This window comes from Patiria miniata, unplaced genomic scaffold, assembly GCF_015706575.1.
Source record: "Patiria miniata isolate m_02_andy unplaced genomic scaffold, ASM1570657v1 HiC_scaffold_29, whole genome shotgun sequence".
Lineage (NCBI taxonomy): Eukaryota > Metazoa > Echinodermata > Asteroidea > Valvatida > Asterinidae > Patiria > Patiria miniata.
In genome coordinates, this window is record NW_024037068.1 from 13,325,780 (window position 1) to 13,349,843 (window position 24,064).

At 41.6% G+C, this 24,064-nt stretch overlaps 1 protein-coding gene across 5 annotated transcripts; it reads left to right on the forward strand.

The window, feature by feature from the left end:
* Window positions 1-752: 752 nt before the first annotated feature.
* On the forward strand, window positions 753-23,834 carry LOC119735526 (sulfotransferase 1C2-like). Of its 5 annotated transcripts, XM_038209261.1 has the most exons (9): window positions 756-984; window positions 2,628-2,692; window positions 3,851-4,027; window positions 4,821-4,957; window positions 5,371-5,611; window positions 5,825-5,919; window positions 6,498-6,687; window positions 8,378-8,521; window positions 9,090-10,227. In XM_038209261.1, the coding sequence occupies exons 2-8, from the start codon at window positions 2,665-2,667 to the stop codon at window positions 8,482-8,484; spliced, it is 975 nt and encodes a 324-aa protein (XP_038065189.1). In that variant the 5' UTR covers window positions 756-984; window positions 2,628-2,664; the 3' UTR covers window positions 8,485-8,521; window positions 9,090-10,227. The 5 variants fall into 5 exon arrangements, with proteins under 5 accessions (XP_038065188.1, XP_038065187.1, XP_038065189.1 ...); XM_038209260.1 differs by lacking the exons at window positions 8,378-8,521; window positions 9,090-10,227 and adding an exon at window positions 23,503-23,627 and having other exon boundaries at window positions 753-984; window positions 2,615-2,692; XM_038209259.1 differs by lacking the exons at window positions 8,378-8,521; window positions 9,090-10,227 and adding an exon at window positions 23,503-23,627 and having other exon boundaries at window positions 753-984.
* Window positions 23,835-24,064: the final 230 nt, after the last annotated feature.

Below are 24,064 nucleotides of genomic sequence, written 5' to 3' on the forward strand. Positions count from 1 at the left end.
ATTTTCTGTTCAATTTTATGGGGGGGGGGGAGGTAACCAAAGACTTTTGGGAGAAAATTCCATCCAAACATGACCACCCCTAAAAGCAGTCCTGAATCCCATCGCCATTTTGAAAATGGACGCCTGCGCTCCAGTGCGAAATAGAGCTATTTATGGGCCTAATAACCACCCACATTTCACAGAAATACGAGCTCACAGTCCTCTGCACGGCTTCCACCCATAATATTTGGTACAAAAAAGCCCTCAATAAAAAAAAGTTTATGGCCCGCGATATGCTAATATACCGAAGAATTTGAGGGCACGCAAATCGTGATTTGGCCGGCGGAGGCAATAAGCCATTTGCGAGTTAAATTTGAATAAAATCTGGAACACTGACTTAATCCAATGCTTTGCACATTTTAACTTTGCATTCTCCCGACAAAAGAGACTGTTACTACATCACGTGATTCGGGGCAAGCCTTATGGTAGCAACACCCAGCTCTGGCATGGTCTGGTGTCTTTGTGCCATATTCTCACCCATTGTGAGCGATGTATTGATGCTGAGTGTCTCTTACGTAACTATGCGAGAGCTTGCCCCGAATCATGTGATTAGCAACAGTGTCTTTGGTCTGGAGAATTCAAAGTTAAAATGTGCCAAGCATTCTGAGCAAGTCAGTGTACCAGATGTTATTGAAATGTAAATCCCAAAGGGTATAGGTTACTCGCAAATGGCTTATTTCGGACCGATCTATATCTGCACCCATTTAGGTCGGCTTTGTGCACACGGATAAAAGCTGACCCCGCGCGTGGTACCCACGTATTTACCTTCGAATAATCCATCAATAGAACGTCTACACGAATCTATAAATAGCGATGCGGTGAATGATAACCTATACGGGTCAGGGTTCCTTTGGCTTCACGTGCGATATAGAGTCAAGCAGCACACAGTTGCAACAATACAGATGCATAACGTTGACGTATTTTTTTGAAGAACAGCACGGTGCGGTAAGTCTATTCACCCAAATGTGTATATTTAGGACTGTCAATATATTCCATTCCGAAATTTGGTTGAAGCATAGGGAAACTATCCTAATATCGCACCAGCTGTTCCTTCGAAAAATGGGGACAACGTACTCAATGTCTCCCTTCTGGACATATCTTCCTAGCAGGAGATTCAAACCTATAATGTCAGACGATCATATCCAGTGCGAAGAGTGTGCCTGTGTAGGTTTATGGTAATCGAGGACACACACGTGCAATATCATCGATGAATTGAGGACAGGAACCAAATCCAGGACCGGACGACCTTGGTTAGAAAACTTGTACAAGCAGTGATGGTATTTACACAAGATAAGGAAAGAGGAACAATGGAAAATCCTCAATTTACACCACTAACAAACCCAGTATATGTACAGCATACAACCAGACAGCACCTGCATGACTTTGGATGGTGGATGATATAATTTGTTGCAAAAAAAAATGGTTTGGGTTGAGAGCTTAGACGATGCAGCATGGATTATCCATAAACCCTTAGCCTATAATTCCAAATCATTCAAAATCCGCAAAGGTTTTTTTCAGGTGTCAGGTAGGCATACCCCGCCAGCGATTTTTTTCTCCCAAACGATATCCGCATATGGGTGTACGCTATGGCGTTTTGGACTTTGGACGTTTCTAAAAAAAAAAAAAAATGAGAACAAAATATAAAATTAGGAAAAGGAGCACTGCTCGCCAAATCTTGGAGTATCGTAGAGGGCGCTAAACAACCACATATGCGGATGTCGTATATAAAAAGAAAATTCGCACCCTGCCACCCTACTTTACATGGTGATTGATCAGACCCGGATTACCAATAGGCACATGTGCCTGCCTACGAAAAATTCGGGGCCTATGTAAAAGTTGGGGGCCTACGAAAATACCGCAGCGTGCCATAAAACACATAAATAGGACTACCCACACACACAAGTGTGTATTTGCTTGCAATGGGGGACCCCAATTATCCCTCTTTTGTTTACTCTTTTTTAAGAAGACCTCCACATGTTTGCACGCGTTCACCAAATTGGGGCTACCACTTCTGAGAAACGATTGACGCCCTTGTTGCCAGCAGGCTTAGAGCTAGGACCTAGCCCAGTTTATCCTGGCTTGATTTTGTACATTAATAGCATCAACATGAATTTGGTGCCGGTGCCTTGGGCGGGGTATAGCCTACTGAACACTTGTGCCTACGGCCTACGAAACACTTAATCCGGGCCTGTGATTGATGCTTGAAAATTATAAGAATGTGTCATCCATGTTTCCGGTGCCAGCTAATTTGCTTGGGGCCTTGCCTGCGGGGCAAGTCTGAGAAGCGGTCACCTTGGGCAAGTGGAAGTATCCTACCTGCTGTTTCCATCTGAAGACTTTCTGTATCATTTTCGAGTCATTTTGGGTCATTTTCACCCGGAAATCTTAGCGAAAGTGTAATTTGGAACCGGATCATGTCCGCCCCTGATTTTGGTTCAAATCGTACCGGGACTTTTTTTTTTTTAGAATGTACACAGTTTGATAGATGCTAAATCTGCTGCATAGTACCAGCCCCATGTGTTCCTTTGGGGGCTATTTATAGCAATGGTAACGTCACATTTTCAAGTTATCTAAGTTTCCTTTTGCAGAAATTGACCAGACTTGAGAACTTCCGATCCTGGCATCATGGAGAAGTACGTCACCTTCGAAGAATGTAAGTATTCGTCTGGGCGTTATCTCAAGACCCGGCGCAAATTGTGCCCACCCAAAATTAGATGATCAGTAGTGGCTTTCGAATCAATTGCCATTCTAACCCTGGAAATCCTAAAGAGAGTTCAGTGCCTTATTGACTTCCAACAGAATTTACGAAAACCCAACGACTTTTTTGCAATCGGCAAAAACGTTGCGTAGCTATGATTCACTGGGGGTTAAACGTGTCCCCCTCCTCTACCATGGGCGTCGCTAGGGGGGGGGGGAGGGAAGGGGGCGCTTCCCCCCCCCCCCCGGAAAAGGGGGGGGGGGGAAGGAAGAAAAAAAAGAGAACAAAAAAAGAAAAAAGGCGCAAAGTCATAGTGGTGTAAATTTAATGGGGTGGGGGGGGGGCCAAAATGTCCCTGCCCCCCTCTAAAACTGATAAATCGAGAATATGTCGAGAAATACAAGAATTTTTTTCGAAAAATATGTTTTGCCCCCCTCTAGGAAAAATCCTGGCGACGCTCATGTCCCCTACCCAGTGTTGTAGTACTCGTACTCGTACCCGTACTTGAGTACTACTCGAGCACTTTTTGAAGAGTACTTGTACTACTCGTACTTGAATGTCACAGTACTCGTACTTGAAATGACGGTACTTGTACTCGAGCAGAAAGGTACTCGTCCTGGACATGTCAAAATTGTTCAAGGTCTTGAAAGTACTCATACTGGAATAGCATTCCTCAAAAAAGAAATGGCATAGCTTGACTTACCACGGCGTTATTATCAATACTTTAAGTTTGAAATAGTTTCCTGATTTTCCTCTGTGCGTGTCCGGACAAACACATTTAACAGCTAGCCTTGAGTGGGACTTGGCCTGGGCTAATATTGCGCACAATGAGCCATTTGCCGTTTGGCTGCACTCGGAATTAGAAGTACTCCTACTCGTACTCGGAATATAAGTACTCGTACTCGGAAATGCAAGTAGTCGTACTCGGAGAAAGTTGTACTCGGAAGTACTTGCACTCGCACTTTGTAACCTAAGTAATCGACAGTCCTCGGTACTCGGGTAAAAAGTACTCGACTACAACACTGCCCCTCCCTGCCCTCCCCTGTAGTCCTCATATGCACGTTCATCTTCTTATGCTTTCCCCTTATTTACGGTGTTTCCGTATCCGTTCAGATCGGGAACTGTTTCAGAAGATGCAAGCGATGATTGCGCCGGCCGACTTCAAGCCCCCTCCCAATGGCGAGGTGGACGGTATCGTGCTTCCTCCGGGCATGGATGAGGTCGTCAGGGACCTCAAGGACTTCGAGGTCAGGGAAGACGATGCCTGGATCGTCACGTACCCCAAAGCAGGTGGGAGATGGAGAACAACCCCGTCACACGAAGCTTTGGTGTACAACCGACACCAAATTATTATCTCATGCTACTGAGTTGGCTTCGAACGGAATCCTGGTCTTTGCTTAACATTGGCAAACACGTATCGTCCGACTGAATCATACCATACAACGCATGCTTACCCCCATGCTTATGTATCAACCAAAGAATAGGATATTCGAATTCTGTGTTTTGCATACTCCGAAACAGCCTTTGATTTCGTCATTTTATTTTTGTTCTCAACTTTCAGACTCCTCTCCATTTGTTAGGCGCACGTAATTGTTTCTATCCACACACTTGTTATTATTTATTTGTTTGTCTATTTCTTTTGTTGTTTTTTGGGAGGGGTGTTAATTACAACAATCGCTCCATTGTGTTTTGAGCAAAACAAGCTAAGAAAATTATCAAAAATAGACTTACATATTGCTCTGCAATTGACCTCCTTTCTTTGTGCAACAGATCCATTGCCTGCCACAAACGGGTAGACGAACAACTTTAGTTGCAACCCTAATTTTCTGGCGGGTTGAGGCCGCCAGCTAACCTGCCGAACGTTGCAATTTCGAAAATATGGACGAAGCTGGACCTCATTAATGTTGGTCGTCCTCACCACTCGCTTGTATTCATTCCTAACAGGACACTTTTTAAGAGAGCAAGACAACCATCCATGGGTCTACGTTTTGGTTCAACTAAAAAAAAAAGTATGCCACAGTTTTTGCTTTACAGTGGTTAAAGATTAACACATCCGCCTATAATGATTTTCTCCGATCAATAGGAACAACCTGGGCGCAGGAAATCATGTCCTGCGTGATGCATGACGGGAACTTGGAGGAAGTCAACAAGAGACACACCACGTTCCGGGTTCCCTTCCTGGAGTTGAACCTGCCCGAGCCGATCCGCCGGATGAAAAATGTAAGTCTAGAATTGTTACGCATCAGCCGAGCTATCACTTATCTTTATATGAAGGTAAAAGCACAACACAGGATCCGATAACAGACTTAGAAATCCGATATATCCGAGTGTAATCATGAGAACAACAAAATAGTTGCACTCCGATTGCGTTGAAGACAGTAGGCCTACACCGTGGTTGGAGTATTTTGCTTTTCATGAACACGGCTGTGGAATTTCATAAGAAAAGGCTTGAATTTGAGTTTGGAGTTTGGCCTTTTTTTATAAAAAGGCGGACCCTCATTCTTGTCCTCATGGCATTGCGCAGTACGCGACCACCATAGCTACTCAATTACTTTTTCCGGCTGAGACCAGTAACTTCACACTATTATTCCACTCAAAGCCATGTGTTGTATTTTGTACACTGCTGCCCATAGATGCCTCATACTCACAAAATAGTCGCTGAAATGCCATCACCCCGTGTCATCAAGTCGCATCTACCGGGCCAACTCCTGCCGCCGCAGTTGTGGACGAAGAAACCCAAGATCGTCTACGTCATGCGCAACCCTAAGGACGTCGTGGTCTCGACCTTTCACTTCATGCGGATGATGGACCGATCCCCCACCAAACAAGCCGAGACCTTTGCGGAGTTTTTGGAAAATATGTTAGATGAAAAATGTAAGTACTAGGTACACCGTCAGCACGGGTTTGTTGTAGCCCGACAATGTCATAGGAAAATGCTGCATAATGTTTTTCAATCACAGTCAAATCTTATCTGACTTTCCAGGTTTGGCCACATGGTGCCGTACAAGTATCGCACGGCGTCCGACGCCAGTGCCTAAATGGACGAAGCATTTGTTGATCTGACTCTAGCTGTTTCGCTTTCTGCAGGTATCTTCGGTACGTGGTGGGATCACTACTTGTACTTCTGGAGGAAGAGACACGAACCAAACATCCTCGTGCTGCAATTTGAAGACATGAAGAGGGTGAGAGCTAAGGAGAAGTCTTGACAATTTGCATATAAATAATGTTGACTTCGAATAAATCGTGCAAAAATATGCTTCTGCCTGTCGGATATTGTTGTCATAGGTTTTCCTTGTTATTTTAACGCCTATATTACACACATTCCCTACAACGATACTTAAAGTTTGTTCCTGAACATCGACAAGCTCATTTCTCAATTTCAATTTCAAGAAACCACCAGTGGATTTCATTAAAGGTGCAGCATTTGTAGCATTCCAAGTCGCCCTCAATTATTTGTAATACCATTAATTATTTTATTTAATACCATACTATCTTTTTAATTCTGGTAATGAAAGTAAGGATTCCTCAAAAGCACCGAGGGTGTTGTAGCTCGATCACAACAGCCTGAAACAAAGAAACCTGAAATGTTCAGTTTTAGGGGTAGGAGGAAATTCAAGCATTCGGGGGAAACCTAAGGAATCGTGTTGGGAGTAAAAACCCAATCCACACGTGGACCTGAGCGATATTCGAACCCGGGCCATAGAGGTGGAAGGTGAGGGGGGGATGCCAAGCAAAGCTGACTCCCTACTTTTTTATGCAGGACCTGAGAGGAATCGTCGAGCAGACCAGTCAGTTCTTGGGCAAGAACTTCTCGGCTGAGACACTGGACGCCATCACAGAACACTGCACCTTCGCCAACATGAAGAAGAACCCCATGGCGAACCAGGATTCGGTATTTGCGTTGCCGGTCGACGAAAAGACAGGTGACAAAGCGTCATTTATGAGAAAAGGTACGAGTTTTCACGAGTGGCATAAACCACTGAAGCATTTGAATCAGATTCGAACCGGCTAGGCAGCCGCGGTGAGCTTGGTGGTCGAAACCCAACCAGTACAGACACATATTGGTAACAACATTATACCGATCGTGAAAGCCAATCTTGGGTAGAACTTGGCCGATATTGGCCCGATATTACCCAATATGGGCCTTTGTACGTCTTACTCATTGGCAATGATCCTATAATTATGCAACAATGGCAATATCGGCATAACATTGACTGAACATTGGTGAACATTGACATGGGCCCCACGCACGTTTTTTTCTCATTATATTAGCACTCAGTTGGTCCTATATTGGCACCATTGGCAATATCGTCTTCACATTTACAAACAATGAGAAGGGCCTTGCCAATTTTCAGCCAATATTACCCAACATTGGCCCACACAGCACGTCGCTCTTGCAACGTACGATAATAATGATAACTGAGAATGGAACTCTAAGGTATCTTTATGGAACCTTGACATTCCCATAGACTTGTGAACAAACACAAAACAACAAAACCCCTCCCATGTAAATCCCGTTTGAAAATACACCCCAAACTTTTAATTATATCTTTCTCGACGCAAGAAATTGTTTGAAATATTTTGACGTCCACACAATTAACAAGTTAACGATTTTTTTATATTTATTTATTTATTTCTAACATGTATCCAGGGTAGCCTATATTCACCTTTTGGTGGTCTTCCATAGGGCCCTGACATTGATTAAAAAAAATGATTAAAACATAAATTTAAACTTTAGAGAAAAGGTGGTTGTAAAATATAAACTAACTACAATAAACAAAAGTGAAAAAAACCTAAGTTAAAAAGAATCATACACAAATTAGAAGACGATTACATCGTAAATATATATATATATAAACATAAAAAAGGTATATGGTGCAAAGTAATACACAAACAATGACGCAAACAATTACAAGGGCACATAACGCAAATAGACAAATACTGAGAACCAAAATATTGAAACAGTAAGACTCCGTAAAATTAAAAGCCACTTAGAAAAACAAAAAGATCCCTCCAGTAAGAGAAAGTGGCACTAAAAAAAAAGAAATGATAGTTGAAGCATTAGAGAGACACCAAAATGTATTCCCAATGATTTCCCCCTTGATTTCAAATAATGTGCTACAAACTGTTTCCTTGGGATACAATGTTATGTTGTAGGGTTGCCTCCCTATTCGAGCAGTTCACCATGCAGTGCCCATCTGGAGTTTGCCATGGAGAGTCAATTTTTCAAGTTTACAGTCGACAAAACATGGGCCATTTGAATGAGTATCAGTAGACAACTTGAGCTAATTTGTTATAGATTGGGCATAGCCTTCTGCCGCTTTACAAAAAAAAACTGATACAAAACAAGAGGGCGAATCATACGCTTACGAACGTACTCGACAAACTGATAATTTCAAAAGTACCGCGCTGTGAATTTTGCAACCATCTCCCACAATGTACTGGGAAAATGAACTATCTTTGGCAAACTCTTGGTGGCGCACTGCATTGTGAATCGCCCGCATTTAATTCGCTGCATGTAGCATTCTAGTAACGCACATGTTAATGCAAAGTGGCTTGACCAACCCAGTATCCAAGAAAACCGAACCTTTAATTGTCTTGTTTTGTTTCTCTTCGATTTCTTTTCTCCGGGTTTTGTAGGTAAGGTTGGTGATTGGAGGTCTCACTTTACTGTGGCACAGAACGAAGTAATGGACGCTAAGACTAAGGAGAAGCTGCACGGTACTGGGCTCACCTTCGACTATTAGAAAAGCAAAACTCACACACTTAGTAATAAATTGAACGTGTTCAATCAATCTAGTTTTATTTCATTAATTCATAATGAAAACATATAAAGTACGTAACTTAATAGATAAACAAAACATAAAAGTAAATGACAAAGATAAGTAACAAAGATAAATGAAAAGCAGAGAAGTTATAAGGAAGTTGTAAGAAGTCCAAGGACTTATGAAACACTCCCTTTTAAACCCCCACCCACCCACCCCCCCCCCCCGAGAGAAAATCCCAAATGTTCCCTTTACGCCCAACTACCACACCCCAACCTAAGATGTTCCATTAACTTAATAAAGACAAGAATGTATGTATAAAACAATGTACAATGTAAACACTGTGAGAATGTAAAGGAGTAATAAACAAAATAAACAAAATCAATTTCCTTGCAAGTAGTTTCTATACAATGTTTTGAAAACAGTTAAAGACTTCGCTTCAAAAATGAAAGACGGCAATCCGTTCCAGAGTTTGCAGCCTTGATAGCGAATGCTGTGTTGGAGAGCTGTGGTTTTACATTTAACTTGAGTGTATTTATGTTTCGAGGACCGAGTATTATATGTGTGGTTGCTAATTGAAAAGAAATTGTTGGTAGGCGTACGAATAGCGTTTATTTACGAATGGAAAACGTTTATATCAGCCATACTGAAATTGTTAACCCGTTTTTTTTTTCCAAATTGTAATCTTAAAACTAAAATATTTGTGTAGCTGATAGCTTGCGACGGAGGGGTCACGCACTGCGGAGACCTGGTGTCTCTTGCTGTCTTCCAGAACCCCCAAAACCAACCATCAGAGCCCTTCCGATGGGGAGGAGGCCTGCGTCGTACCTACCTCTCATAGATAATAGACCACCTTAACGTCATCGGCCTTAAACACGATCAGGCTGTTCATGCTGCCCAGGATCGGGCTGGATGGCTGAAACGAACCTCAAGTATTAAATAAAAAAAATTAGTCACAACGCCTCGAGTACGACTCCAGTAGCTTCAACTTGTAGATACGCAACGTTTTAGTTGATTTCCTAAAACGTTCAGATAAGAAAGGTGTGCCCCCTCCCTTCCCATCCGGATCTGCTAATGCGTCAATTCAATAATAGTTCAATAGTTGGTTCTGTTTAAACTTTGCAGTTTGTCAACGGACATCTTTAACGGTGTTGGAGCAAAGGCCAGGGCTTTAACCTTCAAGGCCAAGGCCTTATATACAGCATGACTATTATTTAAAAAAAAAGTCACATCATCACGAATCGCTGGTGTTATCGAAACAAAGCTGAATTTATTAGCAATCCGAACATTTATAATTATGACTGACTAAAGTGTCAAAAACAAGTTCTGAATTCTGAGTTATTATTGCTATGAGCCCTTCATTCCATTTTTGATTGTGTGATTAATGTTTTTTCAATGTTTTTTCTGAACATAGAATGCTTATATGTTTGAGTCTGAATTTTGTCACCCCACCCCAACAAAACGTTATACCTGTCGCCCGTTAAGACGATAGAGGGCGTTGTTCTGGTTTGTCCCATTTACGCACAAATCAAAGTCCATGTTAGAAGACAGAAATAAAATACAGGTCTAAAAAAGTCTTAATTTTCCGTTTCTCAGATATGTTATTTTCAAATCTATTACACAATAGGGGATATTTATATATCTGGGTACATTTATAACTTATTAATCAGCTTATGTGAAACTTAAGAATTGCAATGGATTAAACAGTGAGTGAGAGTTCATTGAGACCATGTGGCATGTAAGAACAGTGTATGTATATTGCAAATAGACAATGAATGTACTCATGAAGGCAGGTAATGAATTATTGATGTGCCGTGCACGGTTGCACTGTGTAGTTAAGTATCTCGCCCGGCCTCCACCCTCCCTGAATGCGTACATAGAATATAATAACCTTGTTTCTGGTAAGCTGTTGCATTCTTTTACCGTCACAGAAAATGAAGTGAGATCAATTGTAATAATCATTGTATGCTGTCAAAGTGTGTCTACTACACATCAGACATCATACCGGGGTACGAGTGTGTGAAGCATGACTTTTCAGTGCCAACCGGCAGGATCCGGGAACGAACGGAATCAAACGAATGGAATATCGATCGCGCATGCATCGGAGCACACATGCCGAAATTTGTATCCTTGTGGAGACATTTCTTTGTGCTTGTGTACTAAGGTTTTCGAGTTTGAAAGTACAGTTTCAAAATGCTCTTTTTTTAACCAGAATAATTTTCCTTGGGCTGAAATTCGGACTTAATATCCCATTTCTAAAACTCTACCATTTGTGAAATTCCTAGTTTTTGAGTAAAATCCTTATATCTTTTTCGTGAAAACCTTGTGCAGACATATTCATCTATAGAAATTGCCCTGTGGAGACGTATACAATATTTTGTTCCCTATTGTGTGCATGCCTCCAGAGGGCGCGATGTAACAGATCAAGCGGGCTATTCAAACGACCTGCGCTTTGTACAGGCACTGTGCAAAGGGCCAATTACGGGCATGTGTGTTTGCGCTTAGCAATTTCTCCTTGCGTAATCTTTACATTTGCAGCTTTTTAAACTGCATCATTATTCATAAACCGTAGTTAATCTTGTTAGCAAACAGTCTTTGGTAGCAAACAGGTTATCAAAATGTAGCAAACAGGGTATCAAAATGTAGCAAACAAAGGTTTGACATAAATCACGTCTTCATACGCCGATCAGATTCAAACTTTTGAACCCTCTAATGAGTGTAGATTTTCTCCTTTAGCAGTGTTTATATTCAAAGGCCGGTTCATATTTTATGCGAATGCGATGCGAATTTGACGTAGGGAAGCATTCTCTGCAAAATTCGCCTCAGTTGAAAGGAGTTGTAATTTTGCGACTTTGCAGCGTGAAAACTTGCCCTGACGTCCCAAATTCGCGTTCGCCTTTGCTTTCGCGCCGAGTTTAAACCGGCCTATAGTCCATCATTTGCAGCCACCCGAAAAGTTACTGGTATTATTATTGTTGAAAAAACATACTTGGTTGAAAGATAGTAAGGGAACTAAACTCCCTGTGAAATTATTCTTTCTTGCAAAGCTGTCATTTTGAAGTAATCAACGAAAGAAGGCCTTTCCAACAGTGCGTCTTAATACGCACCGTAAGAAAATTTAAATTAGTAGTTCGTTTTGTTATTCGGCGAAGCGCGCGCAAGCATTGGCACGACAAACACGCGCGCGCAGTTGCTATAATTCATCGGATCAGTGTGCGACGTCGCGTATAGCTGCAATCGGCTCAGTGAGAACGCGTCTCGGACGCAATTCAGGGGCCGTATTCACAAATCTCAATAGTCAGTGGGCTTACGTTCGAAAATGACCCCCCATATGCAATTTCGGGTACATTCTTTGAAACTCTCAGGACCACTAGAGGATACCTCCAGAAGTTCAAAACCACTTGATGCCATTTTTTCTGACCCTTTTATGGGCGTCGCCATGATTTTAAAAAGTGGGGGGCTTCGCGCGTAAAAAAATATTAACAAAAAAATAATTTTCTTTTTCACATTTTGACAGTTCACTCAAGTGCTACATCACAAGAAAAAAAATTCCACAATTGTGCCTCTTTTGGGGGTGGAGCAACCTTTTAAATAAGTGGGGGCACACGTTGCTAACAGAAAATCGACCTGTAACAGGCAATCTTGAGCTTTTTTGTTTTGTTTTTGTATTTTTTACAATCCCTTATAATTTGGTGTGGAAAACAGAGTTTTGAGTTAAGGCCAAAAAAAAAAGTCTTCGGTTTCTGCTATGCGCGCGCGTCGCTGTAGCCATGCGCGTCGGCAAAATGAAAAAGTGTTTTTTTTTTTTTCAATGAAAGATGATGTCTCAAAACCGCCAAACTCACTGGTTTGACTGGAATCATGCTGCTGCACAACATTTTAACGTGTTTTTAGATTGGGTTATGGTCGAGAATAAGCTTTATGTGGCCTCTCTGGACTCCCATATATTTGCACTAAGTTTAGTCGGGCACCATTTGCAGTCATCAGCCGACATTTGAAGCAAAAAAATCAGGTTAAAAAAAAAAAAGCTGCGTCGCCGCACCACTTTTTGGGCAAGCTCCATACCAGAAACCGGAGACTTTTTTTTGGCCTTAGAAGACAAACGAAGGACGCTCACAGGGGAAAGGAATGATAGAAACGCGTTAGAGGGAATGAAACGAACTCCAATGATGTGCACTGATTGAGACACAATAGCATGAATCTGGCAAAGGGACAGAGACAATGAGCATACAGGATGGAATAATACTTTATTTTATTCAGATTAATTGGTAAAAACACCTGTCTCCCAAAAATACAACTATCCAATTAAAAGTAGTATACCAAATTTGATTAAAAACCGTCCAACAGAGTAAAAATACATTAACAACAATAATTCCCTTAATTACAATAATTCCCTGAATAATATGAAAAATCTGTGCGACAATTACATGTAGTCGTGTATATTATAATTATTTTGAGTTGCATTATAACAGTGTGTTAATTATCTCAAATTTCTGAAAGATTAACGAAATACAAAGTCAATTGCAAGACTGAGCAGGAAAATATATACTAGAAAAACTGCATAGTTATATTTCTATAGAAATTTTATTGATAGAGGATAGTCGTCGTGTTTTCCAAGCTTTTGATAGCATTTTTGAATACAACCGTTGAATGTCAATGAATCGAAAAATAAAAGTTTTGAATTTATGGGACGGAGCAGCGTTTTGTGCATTTTCACTTTGACGTAGGCCATGATAACATTTCATGCCAGATTGACTTATTCCTTAAACTTGAGCACCCTTCGTATTTCTTAGACCTCGTGGGTAGACTTTATGAGTATAGAAGCCGTCTTATAGCATTGTTGTCAGGACAAAATAAACTACAGTGAAATCTCAAAATGTCAAACTGTTGATAAATCAAACCTCCTGTTAAGTCAAACAAAGACTAATTATTCCCTTCAGTTGTATAACAGTGATATACAACCCTGCTTGACTCAAAACTCAGCTTAGCTCACATTTTGAGCCCATTCTCTCAAAGTTTGACTTATCGAGATTTCACTGTATATCAAAACATAAATGTCTCATAAAATTGATTATTTGTCCATTTGTACATGTATGTGTACAATATGCCAGATATGTTAAAAACGGCTGCCATTTTAATGGCCAATGGGGGGGGGGGAGTGGGGTGGAGCAGATTGTCACTTGTTGAGGTGTCCAGAGGTGTTTGTGAGAGTTTGAAAGAATGTGCAATAATCCATATGGGCTCGCATAAACTTCCTTTTGGAATACACGTATGCCCCCTTTTTATGAAAAAAGTGTGACACGCCCCCCAAATGGGAGCCAAAGAATTTATGAGTTGCCATGTAAACGTTTTTTTCTTGCCAAATTATAATGGATTGAAACAAAAACAAAAACAAAAACAAAAAACCTCGAGATTGCATTTAACAGGTCGATTTTCTGTCAGCGACATGTGACCCCCACTTTTTAAAATGTTGCCCCACCCCCAAAAGAGGCAAAATTGTGGATTTTTTTTTTCTTGTGATGTAGCACTTGGGTGAACTGTCCAAATGCGAAAAAAAGGGTCAGAAAAAAAATGGCATCAAGTGGTTTGGAACTTCTTGAGGTATCCTCTAGTGATCCTGAGAGTTTCAAAGAGTGTACCCGAAATTGCATATGGGCCACCACAAGCCCACTGACTACAAACTAAAGAGAATATTTCAGTTACACTTAAATCTTAGCACCCTGCTACCTTATATGGTGCGCTTAATTTGGTATTCATGAAAGATCTAAGCTCCCCACTTATCGTAGTGCTCAACTTAAAAAGTGTTCAAAGCAATCACTCTTGCTCATGCGCAAAACATGTATGTCATAAACGTTCCTACGCAGCATCAGTTCAATAAATAATGTGCGTGTTTCCTCAACATATTCATGCGTGCGCGTATTCTGCGACGCAGTATCCAAGCCAAAGTTAACACACGGATAATGTCTGCGTCACGCGCGCGTCCATCTAGCTCGTCATGCACATCGTATGCACTCAGTGCATGTTGTTATTTCCCATAGTTTAGTTGTCAACAACTAAAAATACAAGTGATATGTTCGTTTTACTTACTGTCGAGTGTGAAACAAATTGTGATCGTGATTTATTCGCATTCTCTAATACGCGCTGGAAGGTAAAACAGTTATTATTAATTGTATAGTCGGCAATCACGTGGTAGGACTGTGCATGCCATTGGTTTCGTCAATCGCACCCGCGCCGCCCGCATAAAGATCAACAAATCGATCGAAAATAACTGTTATAATGTCGACGAACTACGATTCTAGGGTTGTCACACTTTGATTTCAACCTGGCTTTCCTTTTACAATAATTCGCTATTGACGATATTTCCCTCTACCCCTAGAAAGTTCAATTTTGTGCCTACAAATTACAAACCAACCTAAAGAAATAAAGCCGCCATGACACCCTAGTGCCCCACTTAACTTGGCTTAAGACAGGTCAGACCACACTTAGATTTAAGTCATGCACATAAGTGGGGTACTTAGTGAAAATGTTCCGTGAATCGAATATTTAAGCGGGGTGCTTGCTTTTTTATGACTTTAGTGAAGTCGTTTTGTGAATACGGCCCCAGGCCCAATTCAAAACATGATTCAGCAACTTTTGATTTGAAATTGAGATCCTAGAATGCTGTTTTTTGGGGAATATACAGCTGAAGCTGAGCTGAAAATTCATCAGGTTAATTGTTCAGTATCCTTTGATTTTGAACACTTTTGTTGCTTCAAACGAACAAAATGCACAAATTACAAATGATGGACTATATCTGTAACACAACTTGACATTGTAGACTGCGATAAAAGCCCCCACCAGCATACCCTAGTATTTACCGTTGTATTTTGCCAGTCATTGTTGACTACGGTTTCTATAAAAAGCGATGCGTTTCGTGAAAAATTGCCAGGTCAAGGTGCAACCGGCGTCACCTACATATTAACAGAGCCGAGCACCACCAAGTTGAACCTACATAGTGCATGGTTGGTGGTGTGTTTATTTGTAGAGCAGCACCGTGCGGTAAGTAGCCTACGTTAGTTAATACAGAGATGGAGTAGAGTCCATCACATCTCCATGCAAGTGCAACACAAGTCCTCCAGTCCTAATAAAACTCAGAAATTATTGACTTGTGATTTACTTACGACTGGTCTTGTGATGGACTCGAATACATCAGTCTGGTTGCTCGTAGCCTTGAACACAAGGCTGTGTGAGCGCTGTATCGTGTGCGGTTTTATATCACTGCGAAACCCCGATCCGTCGTATCCGCCGTGGTATCCTCAAGAAATCCGATGTGCATACTCAAACTATGCCAAATATAAATGTACGTGACACTGACAATACAAATGCACGCACTGGCCCATGTGGGAACTACAGCTCTTGCTCCAAATATGCACAGTTTTGATTAAACTGTAACTGGGTCAATTCTGTGACTTTGAATTTGAGAAAGATGCATGTTCCGTATAATTATGGTCGGTAGTGGTAGGCATCTGACGCCAAGTAAAAGTTACGGTTTTTTGGGCACAGTTTTGATTAAACTGTAACTGAGTCAATTCGGGGACGTTGAATTTGAGAAAAATACATGTTGGTCAATATGGGGTAGGCATTTGACTCCAAGTTAAAGTTACGTTTGTGGGTTCGTATTGATTGGAAAAGGGTCTGCGGTGGATGATGTAAGTTGATGAAAAGGTTTGAGATTGAAGGCCTGGATAATTAGGCATGGATTATAATAAACCTTAACCCTACGAAATCATTTAAAATCGAAAAGGGTTGTCAGGTTGGATTAGGGTATATAATCCAGCCACCATACCTTAACATGTTAATTGTTGCTTCTTGGAAAATTATAACAGTTTCGCAGAAATCGAGCAGACTCGAGGCGAGCTTCCGGCATCATCATGGAGAAGTACATAAGCTTCGAGGAATGTAAGTGACTGTATTCGTCTTTGTGTAGTCTAAGGAACAATGGCACATTTTGCTCTTCCTCCCCATTGTTCCCCCGTCTAAATTTCCATATGCAGCGGTCGACTTTTTCCCAAAATTCGGCATGAATGTTTGGTGACCTGTAATCTACCATATGACGTAATTTGCTTGCGCTGTGGTAACAAAAAGAGGTCGATGTACAATATTTTTGCCTATTTCGGTAAAAAAGCAGTACTTTTGGATATATTCTACATTGTTTATTAAAATGCTTATAAATTTGGGACAAACAAATATTGCCTCAGTCAGTATCCATCCAATTTAACAGCTTTTGGCATCCAAAGTCACAGCTACAGTGCGCTATGTATACTTTGGGTGGCAAAATAATTTCTCGTGATTTTCTCCAACATTTGCTGGTTTTTTTTTCACACAAAAAAGCCACTTGTGAATTATTTATGGAAACTTTTCATGCTCGGCATTTTTAAACCTAGATTGTGAAAAAAGTCCCGCAAAACAAAGACAATCGTGCAAAAAGACATTTGCGGAATTTTACGCCAATAGGATTACCAGCATGCATCGCAGTTGCTCACGTGACGACGAATTTTTGTCTGAAGTTGATACTTGATTGGTTTGGGCAAAGAAATAATGGTTCTGACGCATTTGTCCATGATTTGTATTAAAACACAAAGTACCAATTCTTTCACTATTAGTGTATATAAATCGGTTACCGTTGTTACCACTGATATCCGACAGAATTGTTCGGGTACTATGAAGAAGTTGGGAAACATTGTACAATTTCACAATTTCACGCAACCGACCAAAGCCTTGCAAAGCTGTTACCAGAAGTTTCATAGGGGTACATTGCCTCCCCCTCCCACCCCTCCCCCTCCCCCAACCACCCGCCCTCCTCCTGCTCCTGGCCTGATAGATATTCCCTTCTCATTTTACTTTCCCCTGATAATGTACGCGTTTCCGTGTCCGAACAGATCGGGGACTGTTTCAGAAGATGCGGAAAGCGAATATGTCGCAGGCCGTATTTACGCCCCGTGAGAATAGCGTGGTGGACGGCATTGTGCTTCCTCCAGGGACTGACGAGGTCGTGAATGACCTCAAGGACTGCGAGGTCAGAGAGGACGACGCGTGGGTCGTGACGTATCCCAAAGCAGGTAGGTGATGAAGAACAGCCCCGTCCCGTTACGCAATTGGAGCCGGACACAAAGTTATTATTTCATGCCAATGAATTTGCTTCGCTCGGAAAACTGAAAAACATTGAAGGATGTATGTGTGACTGCATTTGAGGGGCAGAATGGCCGCAGTCTATAATCGAAGACGTCCGATTGGATCATGCTATACAAGTGCACTCAAAGATTGTCTATCCACGAAAGCATGGGATATTCGCAGTTATTTTCTGGGATTAATAACAATAACAAATAGTTTGCATGCATATTTCTCTGTCTTTACTGAGCAATGGCTTTCCAGATGTTTTGAGCAAAACTCCACAACGGCCCTTCCTGTTAAGGAGGTTGCCGTCAGAAAGATACCCACAGATGGCTCTTCAAGAGGTCCCCTTACTGTGTGCAACAGAGCTATGATTGATCTGCCAATATATTCCCGTGCAATAATGGGTGGATGAACCTACTACAGTTAATATAGTTGCAACCTGATATAATATTTAGGCTTTGTATGGTGGAGTATTGATATAGTTTCGGTTTACGGTAACACTGTGTGGTAGCATAAACTACTGTCGCTCAGTGGTTTTAGTTCTGTTAAGAACTGTCCTGCTTAGTTCAAACAGAACTTGTCCTGCTAAGTGTTTACTTTCGATAGTAGGTTGGAAGGCGGTGGGACTTCTCGCAAATATCTTCACTGAGGCTGAGCGAGATAAGTTTAGTCTCAACGTTCGACTAGCCTGTTCTAGTCGTCGTCAGGAGACCAGTCGCAACCCATTGTAGTCTAAGCTGTCGATGCTGCTGGAATGCACCTTTGATTTATAATGCACGCAGCTGATGTCTTATATCTCATTTGGATTGTTCTTACTCTGTACGATGAGTGAATGCACAAAGACATCTACTTGTTGTCATCCATCACCGTCGAACAAAATCACTACAAGTGATTTATACTGGTTCTGGTTCTTGAGCTTTTTTCTTCTTAAAAACAACATAGCTTTTCGAGTATCGTCTTACCTCTCAGTGTTTATACCAAGGACAGATCCGGCAACTAATTTGCTGGCGGGGAAGGAATAAGGGGTGGGGCGACCAGCTGGCCAGCCGAACAATGCAATGTCGAAAATTGCGGGGGGTACTCATACATTTTGAGTTTTTGACGCTGTTGGCGCTCTTTGACGCGCTTTTTCTCATCCCTTACTTTCTTACTTGTTTACTTACTTGGTTGGCTCTTCTCTTAAGGACTCCTCAGAGTATTACCAAGAGGTCAAAAACACCGGGGCAAACCACTTCTCTTGGCGATAAGTGTCACTGGGTTTCTTTTACGTGCATTGCATTAAACAACACACGGGAACTCCGGCTTTACGTCCCATCCGAAGGACGAAGCAATAATGGCTAAGTGCCTTGCTTAAGGGCACACGTGTCCAGACCCGGGCTCGAACCCACGCCATTGTTGCCTCTGAAACACCAGAGCATGAGTCCGGTGCTCTAAGGTCCGCTAGGCCGAGACACATCCCTTTTGATTAATATTTCACAAATCCATAGAAAGGGCATCTAGTTCCCGCGCAGAGCCTATGATCTTACCAAGGATTATATAAATACTGTCGTCTTTAACCCTCATTTTGATTATTACTAAGTCAGGTACTTTTGGGGGGCTGAATAACAGCTGCTGCCGCCTCCCCTTTCAAGATCAAACCTTTGTGTTTAACCGATAGAATATGCGTATGCGGTAGTTTTTTGTTCACTGTGGTGGAACTGTTTGTCGCCCTCCAGGCACAACGTGGACCCAGGAGATCATGTCCTGCGTGATGCATGACGGGAACCTGGAGGAGGTCAACAAGAGACACACCACGTACCGGGTTCCCTTTCTAGAGATGAGTCTGCCTGAGCCGATCCGCCGAATGAAAAATGTAAGTCCCTAATTGTTACCACTGGCGTAAATTCCCGGGGGTGTATATCTCCCCAACCCCAAACTATTGGAACAGGGGTAGATGGACAACAGAATCCCCGCCTTGCCAGTTTTCATTTGGTTTAAACCAGGAATGACAGGTTGATAATCTGATCACTGGCATTTAATCATTTTCAGTTACTACATGTTATAGTTGTGCACATGCTTTTTACAAAGGTCGGATATAAAGCTGCCGTCTGTGATCGTGTGCGCACGTGAAGTTTGTCGTTATGGAATGCACGTGAACCGTTGTCGAGGAAGTGAGCCTGACCTGGGTAGGAGGTGACGTCAGGCTTTTCCGACGTCTTAGCCCATCTGAGACAAGACGGACACATCTGCAGGAGGGCACTGTTGGTTGGGGGTGAAAGATCGAGTTCCCTCAACCAAATAGCCCCCTCATTAATGAGTCCACGCAATGCAATGCATGAATACTATAGAAAAGTATAGATGGGTCGAAAATTTCATAGCCTGGTGCCTGCCAAGAATTCAACTTGCCAGTAATGTCACACGACTTCCACTTAATAGAAAACATGTGGTGTATAGTTTGTATTTTGTCGCCCATAGATGCCTCATACTTACAAGTTAGTCTCAGAAATACCGTCACCCCGGGTCCTCAAGTCTCACCTACCGGGCCGGCTACTGCCGCCTCAAATGTGGACGAAGAAACCCAGGATCGTCTACGTCATGCGCAACCCTAAGGACCTGGTGGTCTCGTTCTTCTACTTCATGCGAATGATGGACCGTTCCTCTATGAAAATTGCCGAGACCTTTGGGGAGTTTTTCGAAGAGGCATTAGAAGGAAAAAGTAAGTAGGTACAGTGTCATCACAGGGATATTGTAGCCTGGCAATGTCACAAGAAATTTCGGTAGAATATTTTCCACTCAACGTCAAACCTTGTCGCATTGAAACTGCCGGATTGGCTACAGGGTGCCATACAAGTCTCGCACGGCTTCCAAATCAGACTTAGGCCGTGTCCGAAACGGGCTTCCAGAGCTACGGCTACGTCTATTGTCAGCGCGTCCCCGCGTATTTTCAATGGGCGCAGACCTAGACCTAGCTCTAGCCAACTGATTCGGATGCAGCCTAATTTCGGCGATGCACAATGCAGAGCGCCACCAAGTGCTTGCCACGGAGAGTTTTTTTCCCATTGCATTGTGAGTGGTGGTCGCCAAATTCGCAGCGCGGGACATTTGAAATTGTTAGTTTTTCCTGTCAGTAGTTTGGTAAGCATATGATTCGAGTATATTATGTTTGCCCATTTCTTTTCTTTTTTTATCAAAATGGTGTGTTTTTGTAAGGCGGCAGAACGCTTTGTCCCAATCTAATTAGCTCAAGTTGTTTACGGACACGTGTTCAAATGGGCCGTGTTTTGTCGACCGTAAACTTGAAAAGCGGACCCTTCATGGCAAACTCTTGGCGGAGCACTGCATTGTGAATCTCCCATAAACAGGACTGTTCAGACACTTTTTCCTGGGTCAAAGCTACATTTTTCCCCAAGGATCACGGGTCAAATTGACCAGGAAAAATGAAACAGAGAAGTGTCGTTTTGACCCTGAAAAGCGTCATACTAAATAGAATCCGATTTCGGGTCAATCTGACTTTAGTAAGATTTTTTATTCAGAGTGTAGTGTTTTACAAGTCTGTCCCTCTGTTTCGATTGTTTGCAGCTTTCTTCGGTCCGTGGTGGGAACATTACTTGTACTTCTGGAGGAAAAGACACGAACCAAACATCCTCGTGCTGCGATTTGAAGACATGAAGAGGGTGAGAGTTAAAAAGAATTCTCGACAATTTCCGACAAATGAAGTTAATTTCTACTGAATCGTGCCAAAATGTGATATTGCAGATCGGACTTAATTAAGTAATTTTTGGGTGATCAGGTATCACTCGGTCACCGTTTTAAAATCGTTATAATTTTTCTTTCGCCGTTTCTTTTTTGTTTTGGACGATAACTCTCCGCGACTTTTCTTCTACATGATATAAACATAAAACTTTCTTCTACATGATATAAACATGAAACTTTGAACAAAGATCAACACTCAGCGAGGTGCGCATACCGTCACGTCATGATGACGTCGTCAGGTATCAATTTACAAGTGATTTTAATTGAAAAAGTGATCAACTTCTCGAACAAAATGATTAATCATGTTCATACTTTGTAAACATACATATCATTAATTGATTAACATTTTTGACACGTTCGTGAAGTCTTTTGACCCTTACTACCGGGGCTACTGGAAGGTGAAATTTAGGTGAATTAAAAATAAAGACATTAGCCTTCTATAATTTTTATCAAAACAAACCAAAAAAATATTCCAAACAATTCACGGGATGGTTATAAAACCTGCTATGAGCTTGAAAGATGTGAAAACTGTGGCGTCATCAGGTATCAAATTACAAGTGATTGAAGGTCAAAATTTTAAATTATGAATCCTTGGTTCCATTACCAGAAACAAATTATTTAAAAATGGTTCCACTTTACTGTTCTGATATGAAAATATTCACAACTGAAATGGGAAACGTCCAATGAAATGGTTGCCCAATCATCCAGCATTTGAAGCGCTACCTCTAGTTTTATATTGTTTATGTATTCATTTCTGGTAATGAAACCAAGGATTCATGAAAAGCTCCCAAGACATTGTAGCTCGAAAGCCTGAAAAACAGATAATGTAGAGAGAAACCATGAAGAAATCTTTAGTTTGAGGGGTAGGAGGAAAATCACAGATTCTGTGCAAATCCCCAAGGAACCAGGTAGGTAGTAGAAGGAAAAACAAAAACTATATCCACATGTGGACCTGGTTGGATTCGAACCCGGGGCTATAAATGCATAGAGGTGGAAGGCGAGGAGACAACCAGAGCACACCTGACTCCCTACTTCTGCGTATCTGTACAGGACCTGAGAGAGACGGTTGAGCAGATCAGTCGTTTCTTGGGCAAAAACCTGTCAGCCGAGACACTGGACGCCATCACGGAGCACTGCACCTTCGCCAACATGAAGAAGAACCCCATGGCAAACCAGGACACGCTATTTGAGTTACCAGTTGACGAAAAGACAGGTGACAGAGTGTCATTCATGAGAAAAGGTACGAGTTAATTTCCATAGTGGCATGCACCCGCAATTATTTAATTAAACTGGAATCGGCCAGATAAGCCCAGCAAGATTGGTTGTCAAATTATTAAGGGGCCTGCTCTTTATAGTTAAATTTAATCCTTGTCACGCGGTGCATTTACTGACACTGTGCATTTTGGAAGTGTCATCAACAAAGAGCGAATTTAAATTTTAAGAAGAATAATGATAACCGAGCATGGCACCTTACGGAGAACTTCTTATGGACGTGTGCACGTGCAAAGAAAACCCCCAAAACCCTCCCATATGTACTCCATTAACAAAAACACTCCCCTCGAACTTTTAAATCTACTCTTCGGGACCTTAGGAATCATTAAAGCATTTTGCGACAACACAATTAGTCCAAGGAATGGTAGTTGTAGCATTAGGGAGACACCAAAATGTTCCCCCATGACCTCCATAATGTGTCTTCATAATGTTAAATAATACTACAGCGTGTCTCCCTTAGGTACCATTTAATGTTGAATGAAGTTGCATCACAATTACTTTACTACAGCCTGTATGCTGCATTGAAGTAACACACAAGTTAATGCAAAGTGGCTTCACTGTAAAAAAAAAAAAAAAAAAAAAAAAAAGGTTTGGCAAAATGGGTTGATAATTCGACTAATGTTTGTCGAATTATCAACTGCCTACACTCTTGGGCCAATTCGTTCCAATGGTTTGACAGTTTTTACCCAATTAATTCAACCCAATAATATGAGTAATTTCATACCAATGCTCGGTAAATTACATTGCCCAACAGTGTTTTATCCAACCTGTTTACAATATATCCGCCCAGTATCCTACAGAATCTCCCTTTCATTCTTCCTCCCGTGTTCTCCTCGTTTCCAGGCAAGGTTGGTGATTGGAGGTCCCACTTCACTGTGGCACAGAACGAAGCCATGGACGCCCTCATTAAGGAGAAGCTGCACGGTACTGGGCTCACCTTCGACTTCGATTAGCCAATCCTAAACCCACACACTTAGAAATAATATGAACGCGTTAAGCTTCAATATAGAATTTAAGCAACAATATTCTTTTGGTGAGCTGTACAAGTTTCTCCGAAAATTTTGTTTGAGGTGCATGATTAGATATAAAAAAAAATCAGCAACTGATTATGCATGAGGTATAGTATAACAAATAAAACATGGTTTATTTCGGGTGGACAGTCGATATTAGCTCCCCTCGGTATTGGAATTTTGACAAACTAGTTCTCTTGGCTTCACCTCGGGAACTAGTTTGTCAACTTCCAATACCTCGGGGGGCGAATATCGACTGTCCACCCTCAAACCATGTTATATTTGTATAATACATACAAATACATGATTCAATATAGCTCTTTGGTACTGTCAGGCACGCGTTTTAGATTTGTATATTTTGTTTGTTTTGAAATTTTAAAATGTCTGAGTATGTT

Excerpts from the sequence above, each read along its gene's own strand:
- LOC119735526 (XM_038209260.1), top strand. The coding sequence starts at position 2,665 with ATGGAGAAGTACGTCACCTTCGAAGAAT. Across the intron at positions 4,958-5,370 it reads CGATCCGCCGGATGAAAAAT|ATGCCTCATACTCACAAAAT; the intron begins GTAAGTCTAGAA and ends TGCTGCCCATAG. Across the intron at positions 6,688-23,502 it reads AGCGTCATTTATGAGAAAAG|GCAAGGTTGGTGATTGGAGG; the intron begins GTACGAGTTTTC and ends CCTCGTTTCCAG.